The 16,588-nt window shown below is 33.8% G+C and overlaps 1 protein-coding gene across 3 annotated transcripts in view; it reads left to right on the top strand.

Annotated features, from left to right (window-relative positions):
- TUSC3 (tumor suppressor candidate 3) overlaps positions 1-16,588 on the top strand; it is a 124,231-nt gene that overhangs the window by 42,529 nt on the left and 65,114 nt on the right. For all 3 annotated transcript variants that reach the window (XM_066996269.1, XM_066996270.1, XM_066996268.1), the window contains exons 2-5: positions 1,447-1,616; positions 9,745-9,862; positions 12,457-12,597; positions 13,265-13,405. In XM_066996269.1, the coding sequence (XP_066852370.1) occupies positions 1,447-1,616; positions 9,745-9,862; positions 12,457-12,597; positions 13,265-13,405 (570 nt within the window). The remainder of the gene's footprint in view (positions 1-1,446; positions 1,617-9,744; positions 9,863-12,456; positions 12,598-13,264; positions 13,406-16,588) is intronic.

Here is a 16,588-nt window from a genome sequence, read left to right as displayed (position 1 = left end):
GAGCTGTAAGAGCCATCTTCTGATAATTTTTAGGATGGAAGATCTGACGGTAATTTTCCTTTATTGTTGTAGTTAGTCCTTCCCTCCCTCATATATGTATCTTGACTCTTAATTATGGCCATACTGATTTGTCAGAATGTTACTAGATTAAGTTATTCTTCTATTTTATTTTTATTTATTTTTTTATCCTAGAGAAGCTATCTTGTCTCCTTGGACAGCTGTTCTTGCACAGTATTTGAGTTCTTCTTTGTCTCGCCTGTTACCATGTTCTCTTTTCCCAGATCCTCATTGGTTTCCTCTTTCACCAACTCATCCTAGCCTTATCACAGGTCTCACACCTTCCAGTTTTCTGACCTTAGTTTCTCTCTTGGTTGGTGCCCCTTCACTTTCTCTCTATTTCTGTCTGTCTCTTTTTTTCTGTCCTGCTCACCCTCCCTCAGCACTCAGCTTCTGTGTGTATCGTTCCAGTTTTCTTAGCTGGTTTTTTTCCCTCTGCTATTACTCAATATAGGCAGCTTCCACAGTGTCCTTGGGTGAGGAACTTAAAACAAGATGGATTGTTGCATTGGTCCTGGTGTGTTGTAGGTGTAGTGATCCACCTATGGCATAGTCAGTGCAGCCTCACTCAAAGTAGGTGATTTTAAGAAACTAACAATTCTCTACAGAGCGTGTATGACATCAGTCTCACTTGGAAAAAAAAATGTATAAATAGATTTTCACAGGAATAGTTAGATGAGTTAGATGAATGTATTTGATGTAAGGGCCATCTGCTAATGTGTGTCATAGCCTGCTTTTAGATCGTTCATGTGATTTAATACTTCCATGGAAAAGAAAAAAGCATGCAAGCAAAATGTGTTTTTTTCTTATACACTCATAGTTCAGCCCAAATAGTATGGTGATCTCAGTCTTAAAAGCAACTAAAACCATGATCTTATAATGGAATGTGCCTAGCTGGGTTTACAAAACAGGGCAATCTGTATCAAAATACAAAATATTAATGTATAAATTCAACATAAATACGCATATTTGTAAAGAAAGTCTGCATGTTATATCTATTTCTTTGTAACAGATTTTTCTTTCATCTTAATGTTTGACTGACAATATCTTCCTGTGATTCTTATTAAATAGAATGCATGCATAATGCTGCATCATCTAAAGCTTCCAATTTTCAATGCAAGTTAAATGATTGCCATACTGATATCTCTTATTTAGTCAGCCTTACTCTACTCCTTTGCTGTAGGTAAGAAGCTGTCTGATTTCATTTTGTGCATCCTTTCTCTTTAAGACCAGATTGAGTTATTTTAAGATACTTACTATCTACTTGTGTACATACAAGACTAAACTGTGCTATACAGTTGTCCCCTCTGGGCATGCAAAGGCAGAATATAGCTACAAAGTGCTTGAAGTTTAAGCTTAAATGTTCCTCATCTTTGTCCTCAATTACAGAATCTTCTGGCTGAGAAGGTAGAACAGCTGATGGAGTGGAGCTCAAGGCGCTCGGTCATCCGCATGAATGGAGACAAATTCCGAAGATTTGTGAAGGCTCCACCTCGTAACTACTCTGTGATAGTGATGTTCACTGCTCTGCAGCCACAGCGGCAATGCTCTGTTTGCAGGTAATTCATTTTTTTTCCATCTTTCTCATCACAGTTTTCAGTTGAACATTTTAATCAATGTGAAATACAGGTAGGATTGTTCTTTGCTTGGGGCAGATATTTACTATTTAACAGCCTCATGTGTTTGTTAAAGCATCTTTTCAATTTCTTTTTAATATATATGATAAATTTTAGAAGTTTTCTTAGTTTCAGCATTTTTTTTTATTACAGTTGAACCAAATGTATGCCACCTAGGACTAAAACTTTTTAAGAAATCTGCTTTATACTATAATCAGTCGGCTGCAATCTTTCCAAAGATGTTTTGTGATAAAGTAAATAATTACCATTTAATAATATGACATTTCACTAATTTCTCCTGTTAAGTGATATCTAAGGCTCTGATACAGATGTGAGTTATGCTGTAATTTCACTGATTTGGATGGTTCTTACATGCAAGTGAGTTTTTCCACGAGGCAAAATACTGTGGAATACTGTCTGGCACTGTACTTTGAAATGTGCCATTAGCTCCTTTTAGAACACATATTGGAGTGGTAGTGGTATTCTTCTAAGTCCAAGATCTTTCTCTGCAAGTTTCTAGTTCAATGCAGTTAAACAAAAGATGACAAATGATAGACATGGGAATGGGGCCAAGGGACTGAGAGCTAGTTATGTACTTAATTACATTACTAAATCAGAAATTGAGCTAATAAAACCTTCTTCAGCCAAAACATGCATTAGAAATTACTGTGTTTAGTAAAAGGTGGGCTTATTATGCAGAGTATTCAAAACTTATCTAAATAGGCACCAGAATGCTGCATAGAACTATGAAATAAGTAACATTTATATGAAGAAATATTTATTTGTTTTAAATGGGTGTACTGTAAGCAATACTTAGTTGATAAATATTAGTAACTTGTTGGATTTCTTGGGCAGTGGAATGCAACATTTACAATAGAAACTTCAACTTGCTTACAATCATAAGATATAAACCTGTAGTTATATATGTTTTTTCTTATACTTTTTAATAGGTTAATTTTTTGCTATTGGTTTCAGTTTCTCAGTTTTGAAGAAGAGTGTGTAAATTGCATTCCCATGAGTTCACCCTCCACGTCTGAACTGTGAAGGGGAGGAAGTTAGGTACAGAAGCTGTCCAGCATTGCTAAGTCAAAGAAATACTGCTTTACCACTTCCTGCACTTGGTTGCTACTATTTCTTTGCATTGCCAGAGTTTAACTTTAGGAAATGAAATAAGAGTTGGAAGTTTACCATATTGTTTAAAATCACTTCTTATTTTCCTTCCAAGTAGATAAATCTACAGGAGATGTGGTAAATTCAGCATAAGGAGTCAGCATATCTGCCATTATAATGGTGGTAGTCAATTCATTCTCTATGTGATATACAGATATTTTTGTAGGGCATGTGAAAACAACGTAAATATTACTATTTAAGAAGTTAATTTTGCTTACAACTGTATATTGTTTAAGGAATTTAACCTTATAAGCTTCATCCTGTAATATGCTAGGCTAGGTATTTATGTATAGAAGCAACTAGAAATCTTTAAGCATAACAGGAAGAAAAAAATCAACATACTGCTTTCAGTTGGGGTTATTTAAATGAATGTGAAGTTGAGATCCTCTCTTTCATGTGAAATAAAAGAAATTTAATGAGGTTGATCGTACTGCACATAAAACCATTATTAGGATAATCGACATTTTCGAATCAATGGCTAATTAATGGATAGGAGCACTGAAAAGATATACAGAACTGAAATGCATGCATTACTTTATTGTTAGCTATTCAGTAGCTAGTTTGCCTAAAGAAAAAATAGATTTTTAACTAAATCTGTAATGTTCTGTGAGGATGCTTCTGTCCACAGTTTAAGTTAATTGTTGCTAATCAAAATATTTTTGAAACAGCTGTATACAAAAATCAATGTTATATTTAAAATAAAAAGTAGTATCTAGACTGAAATATTTGTCTTTGAATAACTGTCTCAAGAATTAGTACGTTCACCCCACCCCCCAAAAAAAAAAAGGTCTAAAGGTCTTCCCGGTCTTCCCTCTTTGGTGGATAGATTTGACAGTTTGGTGTTTTATCTCAATTTCCAGTTTGTAAAGAATAGGGGAGCAGTATTTTTAAAAGAGAAATGTAGTGTGCTGCTGTTGCATAGAGCTACCTCAAATGCTAAGCATGAATAACACAGCATTATATGAAAAAAAAAAAGGAAAGAAAAAAAGAGAAATAACAGGTTGGATAGCAATGGTGGGAGATGTGCTCCTCTTCTGCAGAAGAGCAGTGAAAACTGATTGTCATTAGAGCAGGCCATTGCAGACTTGCTCATATGAGGCCATAAGGGATAATGTGTCCTATTGTGTTAAAATAAGCTATATCTTTTGTATCTGATTTTGCATTTGTCTAAATTTAGAATGCTTGATGTCAGGTTGATCCCCTACTTACAATGTTGTTGTACATTCTTCCAAGTATTTTGAATGATTGTGCTACCAACAATGGAGATGTAGTTTCTTCCATCTAGGGAGTTAGCATCACCTTTGGCACTCTATCAGAGTGAATATAAAATCAGTTTGGTGGTCAAGTTTTGTACCAGACTAAGGAATACTGTCTGTCCATTGCTGAAGAGTGTTGTTGTTTGGACATTGTCTAGAAGGTGTGAAGAAAGATCTTTTTACCAATCTTTTCAACACCAGAAAAGTTCCAAATTTTGGTTAAAACTTGGCTGAGTAATCATAGCCAAATCTTAAAACTTTGGGGATTATGCTATGTAATAACTTCTGAAAAAGTATACCCTTAACATACAGTAAGAACCTACATGTGGAGAAATGACCCTATTTGTCTCAGAAAATCCAAGATTTTTCTGTGTGCAGCAAGGACGACATTGTCACATCAGTCACATAAATCACTTAGAAGTTACACGTTTGTGAAAGCATGTGGAAATAATATGAATTTACTCTTAAAATGCTGCATGCCAAGAAATCCTTATGACTTCAGAAGTTTGGGTGAAACTATTGTGTGTAAAAATTAACCTTTCAGTTAGCAGCTGATCTTTTTGATTAAAATCAACACATATTGCATATTTTGTAGATGTTCTCAAGCAAAAATTACTGAAGATCTTTTTTTCCCAATGGAATGAGAAGCATTTTTTACCGTTGCAGGAAATAAATAGATAATGTTACACATCAGCTTGAGAAGGGTCAATTGAAAAAAAAAAAATCAATGATTCTCGCTTAATTTGTCAATTTTTATGTAACTTATCTATTCATCCAGTGCTTTATGTCTTTGTTCCTAATACATGTCATATTGTTGTATTTAATGCTTTCTCTTTACATAATTTTGCTTGATTTGCTTCAAATTCTTTTACATCATCTCTTTTCAATATTTTAAATACATACTTTTAAAACTTAAAAATTACATGTATTCAATTCTGATTTATTCTATGCCCATAACAAATCAGATTAATTTACAGATGATTCTGAAAAGGCAACAACCAATTTGTCAACTCGGAGACATGGATTGGTTTTGTATTCATCTTAATGAAATATTTTCACTAACAGTTTTCCAAAGGCTATGTTTATGAAGAAGCAGCCAAAAAAGGCTAGGAATGGAGAGAAGTTTGTGTAGCCCGTAATTTTTTCACCCTGTGTTGACTAGACAGTTGTATTTTTAAGAGCTTGTATTGAAAGGAGCACTCCTATTAGATGAAGTTGTGTATACATCTGTAAATATGTGTGTGTGTAAAGATATGTATAACAAATATATAAAATCATCTATATCATAATTTTATACAAATACAAAAAAGTGTATACTGTTGGTCATGAGGGAGCCAGCTCAATTTTGCAGGTGTGGCATACGTTTTCTAAAGACTTCTTTTGTTGCATTTTGAGTGACAAGGCTGAGTTCTGTCAGAAAGGATTAATGGTGTCTGTTGGACTAAGTTGTAGTTACTGCAGAAATCATGCTGCAGCATGAGCTCCAAGTCAATTCCTTAATAACTATTTCTTTTGTATTTGTTTTAGGACTATAAAAAAGGTAAGTTATAATTCAACATATAGTTTGTGCATTTTTAAGTTCTGAGCTTAATGTCATGTACCTTTCAGAAAAGGCCCTTAAGTATAGCCGCCTTCTACTGTTGACTCACAATGTGCAGAAGGGAATGACAAAATATACAAAATAATAAGTTCCACATATTTTTATTACCATCTACTCCATCAGTAAGATATACCTAAGAGGAGGTTTTTTATCTAGAAAAGAAAGGAAATCTATTGGTTTCTCTGTTCAAGAGGATATCTGAGAAAACTGTTTTCAAGTAGTTGATCAAAGAGTAGGTCAAAAGCAAAAAATAAAATTCTGACAGTCAAGGAGTTGTCATGAGAAATAAGAAGACAGTATCCTCCCTCTACCTTTCAGCTTTTTGCTGGTTGATCATGAGCGGGTAGTGAGAAAATCATGGCTATGTCTCTTAACTGTACTGAGAGGGAATTATCTTTTGAACTTTTGTACAAAAAAGGAACAGGAGGTGTGGAAGGAGCCACTGAAAGTTCTGTGTTTGTTTTTTTCCAGTGCACTCTAGTATCTCAATAGAAGTATGGATGAGTCTTGTTTTCCAAAATAGTAGTTATCTGTGTGGACCATGAGACCTTATTCTCTTTCTACAAAATACGATCTTATAGTGTCCTTTTATCTCCAGGTTAAATAGGAATTGGACCTATTGGGATGCTGTAAATAGAATAGCATGGATTTTAGCTTGCTTTCTGTTATTATCAATATTTAGATTGCATAAATAGTGTAGTATTCAACTACTGTCCATTCTGTCTTATTTTGTAGTGTTTGGAGTATATTCTGGATGCATTTGTTAAGTTCTTTCATGCTTTTCATCATGACATCGAGTCACACTAAAAACAAAAGCAAATAACCAGTTTGAATTTATTATCTTGATACTGAGTAGTAGTTTAAATATGCATTTAGCCTGTTTGTCTCATCTTTTAGGGAAAACCATTCCAAATAATAAGAAAAAAAAGTTGTTTTGGAAGTAAAGTGCAGCATTGATCACAGTTCTACTTAAGCAGATGGGTTAAGAACTGGTAGGTCACCTGGTAGTGCATTCTTTGCCAATTGTACATTTGTAAATGTTTTTTGCAATCCATAACATGCCAAAAATTGATGTTTTTACTGCTGTCTTTGACAAATAATTCCATAGTCTATTTTATTCCTTTTACGATATTCAGTTTGCGTTTTCCCTAATATAATGTCAGACTAATAGAATAAAATTAATCAAATTTAATATAGCTCAAGCAATACAAATGTGATTATCTGCCATAGACACCAATGTAATTAATCTTTTTAAATAAAACTTAATATTTAATGAGTGCTCTTGTGTAATGTGTGATATTTTATAGACCATTTGCCTAGCAGCTTACTTTTCAGTGGGTTGAATATTCTAGGAAACTCTAGTAGTAGCATTTTATTTTGATCTGGTCATTATTTTCTAGAAGTTGGTTATTATTACTGTTGGTGTTGCTAGTTCCTATATTGCTACATGTTATGACAAAATTAAGAGGTGACTGTAGCAGCAATATCATTTAAATCTTTTCTATCAAAAAATCCTGTCAAACTAACAAGAACAGTGCTAATGTTAATCTGATGAGTTCATACCAAGTATGGTTCTGCCCTATGTCTTTACAGTATTTTATATAATGGATTATATAATTAACATTGCTTCATGTAAACAAACTGTGATAGAATTGATGTTAACTAATGGTAGTGATGGACAACTAGATAACACTAGATAACTAGTGATGGAATTGATATAACTGATATAAATTGGAGGTTGATTTTTTTTCCAGCCAAGTGCTTACAATGTTTATGATTATTATATCTAAGAACGAGTAACCAACACTTCAAAAAAATTTTAATGCAATTTTTTTTGCTTCATCAGCATATCCATTGGAACTTATTTAGTGGATGTAGAATATCAGGTTTTTTTATTTAACATAATAAATGTAGGATGTTCTTCAGTAGTATTCCTTTAACTTTGCATTCCTGCCCCTCCTTGTTGCAGTCTCCTTCCTCCACACCCTCCAAGAGCTGCTATGAGGGTGTATTGCAGAATGCTTTGGAACGTTCAGTGAGAAGATAAAATTGTACTGTTACAGAAAATTCAAGAGGACATTTGGAAAAACGTTACTTTCTGAAACCTGTGTTCTACCTATTATATTAAATCAAAATAGCATAATTTAAAGATGAAGAAATGCATGGAGATCAAAGGGAACAAGAGGGTTTTGTCAAATAGTGGGGGCATAACCGGGGTATCTGAACTTCCCAGAAATATTGTTTCATCACAAGTGAAAGGTAGACTAAGAAGAATGCTAGCATCAAGATGAAGTGATTTTATCTTGTTTTTATAATGAAAATGGTCCAACTTTAATATAGCAGGTTTAACAGAAGAGTGTTCTACAGATATTACTTAAGATTTTATAGCATTCCTTTGATGTTCTCTGACTGCCCTCTTCAGGATGACAGTGAATACGTTAGTCTGCTTAATGTTAATATTTGATTATAAAAAAAAAAAAGGCGTAATCCACTTTTTATAATTCCAAATTTTGCGTGTTGAATAAATGTTTTAAAGAGCAAGTTTTACTCAATCAAGTAATAAGAGTGAAAGTTGAGTTTTGTTGTGCTTCGTAAGATTTCTTTTTCAGGGAGAATAGATGATCAAATTTTATTTTAACTTTTTTTTTTCATGATAGATTTTTCTTGTATACAATATATTCCTAGATACAACACAACTCTGCTGGAGTTGTATGTAATATATCTCATGCCTAAGGCTGATCACAGTTATGAGGAAATGGGGTATTGTCTTACCACTCCTGTAGTTCTGTCTTCCTCCTCTTTGCTCTTAAAGTATGATGTTTTTGTATGTGTTTAGTGCAGAGTTTATTTCTTGCAGTCCCAGTTTTTAAATAATAGTAGTCTGCACCATCATGTGCATGGAAATTATTTTCTACAGCAAGAAAATCAAGAAAAGCTGCAGAATACACTTATGCTACTTTAGCATCAAACCACATGCAAATATAAGTGGCCAAATGGTGGAGCATTGGTTTGGAATCTACAGCAGATATGATTAATCAGTAATAGGGAAATAATTAGTGAAGGAACCTATGTAAAGCTGAAAGTATCACAAGGATCCTTTCCTTTTTTTTTTCCCCTTTTCTTTTTATTGAATTATTTGCTGATACGGGTTTGTCCAGTGAAGGAACTTGTTTTATGGTTCTGTGCTTGTGTATTTGGAGCACTTCTCTCCTGGTAAGGATCCCTCCCCTCCCCCCCTTTTTTTTTCTCTCCTCTCAGGACAGACATGGAAAGGTTTAAAATAAACTAAGCAACCAAAGCAAATCCAAAACAACCCTGAATGTACAGCCACAAGGAAAACAAATAGGAGGCTTTCTTGCAAATACAAGTAGTAGCAATATGGCTTTCTAATGATGATAAAAAAGACTATATAACCCTATATGTTGTGGGAAATTATCCTGTATTGCTTTTAAACCTTGTTTTATAGAAATAATCTTGAGCATTTTTATGCTACTTACGAACCTCCTGTTAGCTTAGTTACTGTCACGTCCCCAGTGTTTAGCAGTTCTTGGCATAGTGTGGGCAGACTTTTTCTATGGCTCTGTTTTTTTTATACAGAATACTAAAGTCATGTTTCTTTGTGATTTTTCCACTACTTTCAGAATCCTCTATGTGCACTTGTCTGTGGCAAGTAAATCCTGTTACTATACTTGAAGGCCATGTAAGCATCTCCATACAGAGATCTGTTTGCAGATTTTGGTGATCCTCAGGAGGCCGCTCCTGAGGGTTTTGATTGTGTTTTCTGAAGCTTTTGATTATGAAGGAGATTACTCTTGTTAACATCTTCTGGGATCTCTCTGCTTTTAGTTTGACTTAACACATTTGTAATTTTGGAGAATGCAAGTGTGAAGCAGAGAGCTGTATAATGAGCTGAAGCTTTGTTTATTAATTGATAATATGGGTGTTGAGAGTGAAATTTTAAGTGTAATTCAGCTAACCACTGCAGTTGGCTAGGGCATCTTTGTTGCCAGTGAATGCCACGCGGATATATGTTTGTTTCTTTTAGGCAAGCTAATGAAGAATATCAAGTGCTGGCTAATTCATGGCGCTATTCATCTGCTTTTTCAAACAAGCTGTTTTTCACAATAGTGGATTATGATGAAGGGGCAGATGTCTTTCAACAGGTAAATGCTGGATATTATAAAACATTCTTAATTTTTTATAATACATGTTTATTTGATAAACGACAGCAGAAAAGTGTTCTCTCTGTAGATACGTATGTCTATATGCATTTCATATATAAATTTTCTTGTTACAAATACCAGATGCTGGAATTTCTATAACATTAACAAGGAAGAATTGTACAAGTAGCCACTTCCAGCATTTGCTAAACGTAGTTCATAGTATTTCTTTATAGATGATCTTATATATATGTAAAATTTCATCAACCCGTTATTAGTGTTGTTTTCTGGAATGAAATGCAGTGTAAATAACATTTGCATTTAAAGATTTCCTTTATCTTTAGGAAAAATGGTCTTAGTTAAAAGCCTTTTAGTTGACTAGGTTGAAGAAAATATTCTTCAGCTTTAGTACTCTTAGTACTAGTCTGGAAGTTCTTCAGGGTAAAGAGAGGAGACTTTTAAATTTTAGATTTTATATGCTGGCTATGAAGTGAGGAATCAATTACTGGAAAATAGTCTTAAATTGACTAGTCAAGGCAAAAAGCGTACCTGGAAAATTCATGCTAAATAAAACCATGCTTTTATCTCTTTGATATTTTTCTACTGATTTAAGCTAAAAATAGAGATTAAGAAAAGTAACAAGTTTTGAAGTTCTCTATATTTTTAATCACCTTCTGGTGAAATATGAGCTAGACATTTTCCCTGAAAAATTTAAATATTTAATTTTCAAATATTTAATATTTTGATAGTTTACTGTGTCTTGTAAATATTTTGGTTTCCATCAGACATCTTAGAATGTGTTGTGTAAAAATATGTTTATTTAGGGTAAGATTTTGATTTTAAAACTTTCAACCTTTAAAAATTTATCTTATGTTATCCTTTATGGTTGCACTAATATAAAACACATCGTTTGATCTTGCCTTAAGCCATCAATACATATTAGAGTAGTACAGTCCAATTTATTACTTGTGTAAAAGGGCACGTGTTCAGTTTATTTCAGATGATGCACATTTAAAGTCACGTAAACATTATACCAAATTGAATAAAATGTGTAAGTTTTTTGGCTGTCTGTGAGAAATACTGTGATAAGCATAAGGGACCTGAATGACTGATGATTATGTTAAGGTGGATTTTTGGAGTAGTTCTGACCTTGTCCTTATGTGTGCAAACCAGTAATGTAATACTGATGCCAGAGGGAAAAAGAGAGAAAAAAAAAAAAAAAAAAGAAAAGAAAAGAAAAAGAAGAAAAGACTGGATTTCCAGCTTTTATAATGTTCGTAGAGAAATGATAAAGCAGCTGCAGACCAACTGCCCTTAATCTCCATACAATGTCAGAAGGTTTCTGTATCTGAGGTTTCTGAATCTTACAAAATATTGTTAAACTATTTCGCAAAATTTCTCTTAGCATTTCTCAGAATACTTTTATTTACAAATAGGTTCACTAAGGAAGTGAGCTGTTTTTTGCCTAGTTGGAAAATATTTTAATAGCTGGTAATTTCTAATGATAAATCCAGTTCTGTACTTGATTAGATAGTGTGTTTTGGTAATGTGATAAAACTCATTTTGCAGGAATGAAACAAACAAGGTTACTCTGTGTTTGCTGTTCAAAGATCTCCATATTGCATCATATTTAAATATTTTCCCTGATTTTGTTTACATTAATTTTCATGTTTTTCAAGTGGTTTATTACATCTTTTCTGAGATGGACTGAATATGGAGGAATCTTATATAGAATAATTATAATATATACCTATAGCAATATGTACCTATATAATAATATATACCTATAGCAATGTATACCTATAGCAAAGCTGAAGTCAAAATTTAAACAAGTGGTAAATATTAATCTGTTTATCATCTACGAGTTTTTTTACCCTGTACAAAATATAGCTGAGGATTTACAAAGAGGCATACTCTCACTTTTTCTTTTAGTTATGAAAGATTTTAAATCAATTGAATTATATTTAAACAAACTTCCCAGATTGATACAGTGTGAGTAGTTCCAAAGGCATCGACATGTGGATTAATATTCACCCGATTCCCAGAGCAAGTTATGTCATCGTAGCTAGTTATCTAGGTTTTTTGGGATTCAAAAAGGACTAAGCACTAGTGGAGTACTCTGTCTTGAAACCAGTGAAGATGAATAGGTTAGTCTAGGTAACTTTGGACTGGTGAGAGCTAAGCAAGAGAAACAATGTCAAGCTATAAGCTTTTATTATCCCCTGAATTTCAGCCTAATATGCTTTAATAGATTGGAGGGGGGTGGGCTGTCTGTTTTTACTAATTACTGGGAAGTTCTTACAGTGTGTGGGAACTATAAAGCATAAGATACTCTTAGTCAGAGAAGCTTGCAGGTGAAATACTCTGAATAATTAAACATCCAAAAGAATCTACCAGAAGAAAATAGCAAGGAATACTTTGAGCACTCTTTTTCTAGGACTGTACATGAAGATGTATAAAAAAGAGTAACACATTATGCAGGAAGGCAAATAATATTTTTTGTATTGAATATGCTTATGTTGTCTGATACATAACAGTTAAACATTTTAAAGTATGGGGTTACTAATTTTTTTTTGCTATTTTTCCTGGTTTTGTAGCTGAATATGAACTCTGCTCCGACTTTCATGCATTTTCCTCCAAAAGGTAAGCCCAAGAGAGCTGACACATTTGACCTGCAGAGAATCGGATTTGCAGCCGAACAGCTAGCTAAATGGATAGCTGACAGAACAGATGTTCATGTAAGTCTTCAGACAATTTTAAAAGTTAGAGCCAAATGTATCTTTGTAGTCTGAGACAGGCAGATGACAAATGCAGTCCCTTCTTAATGTCTGTTTTTCCATTAAAACATAGGCTCTTGAATGCATATTTTTAAAGAAACAAAACCAAAATAAATATTCGTGATAGTTGTGGTAACTTCTACAGTTTGCAGATTATATTTTATTCTTGCTTTGTTAAATTATGTGTAGTTTTTTCTAGATGAAAACAAGTAGTGATATTGTGATAATTAGTTTTGAATGAGTAATACATACTTGCAATACTACATACAGAACAAATGGATCCAAAAGTAGTTGCTCCTAATTCAGAAACAACATGCATATCTGTTGAAAATACGTGTATTTTTTTGAGTTGAACAGTTTAATTTTCTTAAAGAAGAGATAATGGAATATTCTGTATTGAAATTTTCAGATCAGTAGCGTATTATCAGTTTAAAATGGTCCCTAAAGCTTTTTTCATGCGGTCTATTTATTAAAGTACTATGTTTTTCTTATTTATGGATACATTCAGTGATTAGTCTGTGTCAAAACTAGATTTCAGATGCTCCTTATGCTCCTTGTTTGTTTATATGGAAATTGATCTGTAGGTATGTATTTATTTCTGATCTATATTTGCATTTATCTTTTCCAGATTAGAGTGTTCAGGCCTCCTAACTATTCTGGTACAATTGCACTGGCTCTTCTGGTATCTCTTGTTGGTGGCTTGTTATATCTGAGAAGAAATAATTTAGAATTCATCTACAACAAAACTGGCTGGGCCATGGCAGCTCTGGTATGCGGATTTTCCATACTAATGTGCTTTGGATTAGTTCCCTATCTTAGCTTATGTGTCGTTGTTACTTGCGTAGTAAAGTAAAAACCAAAGGCCATAAATGATGAATTAAGTTTGAATGTGCTTAACAGTGTATTGCAGTATGTTTATTTATACCACAGTCTTCAAACATCTGAGAAGATTCATGGAAAAACACTGTCTGTGCTGCATAGTCAGCTATCTTAGTTTTAGATAGCATGTAAGTATGACAGATGACAGTTAAGGTTTATCAACAAGTACTCATTAATTTAATTTCTGCTGTCATTGTGACTGACAGAAGAATTAAGTCTGAGAAGTAGCATTAAGACTTAATTTTGGGGGGACATGCTCCTGAACCATGATTCAGGAGCCTGGTTATCAGCATTAGAGTAGCATCAAGTCAATCCAACATTTTACAGCTTAACAGAATTCCTTCCTTCTATGCTAGCAATGAGAACAGTACTTTTTAAAAAATTGTTCATGTAATCTGTACAAGATAAGTCAAGCGTTTCTTCTCTTTCCATGTAAATGGGTTATTTGTTCGCTCAATCATTTTAGACTTTTTTTCAACTTGCTTCTATCTGAATTAATTTTTCTTGAATGCATATGGCCAGGATTGCAGATGGAATATGAGTTTACTTGTGCCAGTGGCATTTGCATTTTAGCTCTGCTAGAACCAGGTTACTGATACAAAACAAAATTGTTTTTGCCTTTTCAAAGCCATGTCATATTGGTGGTCAGTTTTGCTCTGATTCAACAAGGCAAAGAGATACTTACCTTCTTGTGACACTTATAGCTGATGGGCTCACTGGCAGCATTTATTACATCAATTCAGGGATGAAGTTACCTAGTACCTGTTGTTCAGAAGTCAAAGAATGAAGTCCAAGATTTCAAATAAACTACCTGAAGGAATAGATTTCAAGTAGAATGTTTTCTTTCAATTTAGAGAGCTGTGGGCAGAATGTGTTCTTTGTTCCAGTATATCACTTGGAGTATCCTGAGCTCTAACACAGAATTTTGACAGTTCTCCTTCGAAGTAAGGCTGTCAAATTTAATTCTGTATATTTGTGTAGAGTACTAGTATTTTCCAATGAAAAAGTTTTATCATTTTGAAAGTGAAGTGTTGGGTTGTGAATCCTTGAAAAGTGTTAGCTGAGAGTAGGGAGAGGAACCAGAGAGTAAAAAGGGGTGGATATCTTCTGTCATCTGTGATTTCTAACAAAAAACGGAGAAGTGGTTTGTAGCATTTCTTTTACTATTCAGACTTAACACAGGTCCAAAGTGTACAAAATGAGAACTGATTCTATGTAGTGTTGACCACCTGTTATTCCTGCAGCGCATGTGTATGCGTGTTTTTATGTCCAATTTGGGGCTTTCTGGGAGAAGACCAGTTGAAAACCTGGGCTGAGTTCAGGGGTCAGGACTGGTGTCCTGACATACTCAGAAGTCAACTGGACAATGCCCTGAACTGTAACAGGTGTAAGATGACCCGTGGAGGTCCCTTGCAACAGTAATTGCCTTATAGCTATATGAGGCTGTGCTCTACTGCCACTTTTATAACAGTGTCATTTGGATGTATGCTTCTGAATAATACCACAGAATTTAGGCTTATAATATTCCAGTTTAATTATTTATAGTAAAAAGGTAAATAATCTCATTTTGTAGTTACCTGGGAGTATACACTTTGGCCGAAACACAGTAAAAGTAGTACAATCAGATTTCTATGACTGAATTAGGTGGTGTTAAACCTTTTTTATTTCCTGTCTGCTTTCCTGAATCATTTTAGCTTAATTGAAAGAAAAACAATGCCTCTGTAATTCTCTTTAGAAAAGGTAGTAGAGAAATTATCTCAAAAGATGATGGTAAATGACCCAAAAGAAAAAGTAACCTTTATCACCAATAGTGACTGCCTTTTAATGCAGGTATCAAACCACTTTATACTAAATCTGTCAGAGATTTTTGTTAGCACCATTTTAAAGAGGCCGTGTATTGTGTACCCTGGGGCTGTAGTTGAAGACATGAGTGTACTCTAACTTTGTGTATAATCAAAGTTGTTTTTTTTCTTCTCATGTTTCATTCTGCTAGATGGCCGGCATTCATTAACCTTATGGAAAATAGCATTTTACATTTCAATTTAATCATAGATCTCCTGAAATTCAGTAATTGAAAACTAAGGATTCCACATCATTGCAAATAGACAGGTCTGTTTTTTGTTTTCATTGTTTTAAGAGTTCTTTGGTTTGTTGTTTTGAAGAGCTTTTATACTCCCAAAGGTTGGATACCTATTTTTTTATTAAAAAAAAAAGACAGCGCCTCTCTGTTCCTAAAAATTGGAAAAAATTCTCTGCATGAAGTGCCTTTGCTGTTTTTACTAGAAGGAGGAAAAAGGATCCTAGAAGACTGGATTTTAATTTGGTATGAACATCAACTGAAAAAAAAAAAAACTCATAAATAATATTTCCAGCCATGTTTTAGGAAAATATTTTGGAATGCCATTTTTAATAACCCGTCTAATAGTTCTGAATAGGCACAGAATCAAGAGAATTGTCATACGTTGATTCCAATGCCAGTTAACACAAAACTGTTGAATTAGTTTTGTCCTCAATATTAGATTGAGCAATAGCAGTGTGATAAGCTGTTTCATCCTCTCATGGAAGCACTGCAAACTCTGGTAGTATCTTGTATGCCTTAGGCATTTTTCTTGCAGCATTACCCAGAAGACTTCTGGAAAGGCAAACTGTGGTGGTTGAGTCACTGTACCTAGCACTCAAAAGATATCTTTTGAGATCACACTCAAAATTTATCCCCTAGATTGTTTTAAACTTTAATTTAAATCCTACTGTTCATCTATGGATATTTTCCCCTCTCCCATACTAGTACAAAGATGAGGAAGGACTTCAGTCCTAAGATATTTGCAGACTCCTGTCCTTTTATACTGATAACAAGAAGCAATTCAGATTCTTGTCAAGACTCTTCATTTCTTAAGCAGAGAATAAAAGGTCAAATAGTGTAAAGCTGAGCAAATTTATAACATTTTACATAAGCAATTGCTACATTTTAGACAACAGTTTCTCTAGAGCTGAGAAAATATTTGTTCAGTGGCTAGAATGTGGACAACACGGGGCTTCTTAAAATAGTTTCTTTGCTAGGTTGCCAACATGCCTT

Source organism: Anser cygnoides, chromosome 4 (assembly GCF_040182565.1).
Source record: "Anser cygnoides isolate HZ-2024a breed goose chromosome 4, Taihu_goose_T2T_genome, whole genome shotgun sequence".
NCBI classification, from domain to species: Eukaryota; Metazoa; Chordata; class Aves; order Anseriformes; family Anatidae; genus Anser; species Anser cygnoides.
Note: the sequence above shows the minus strand (reverse complement) of the source record. Positions and strands in the feature narration are given on the sequence as shown.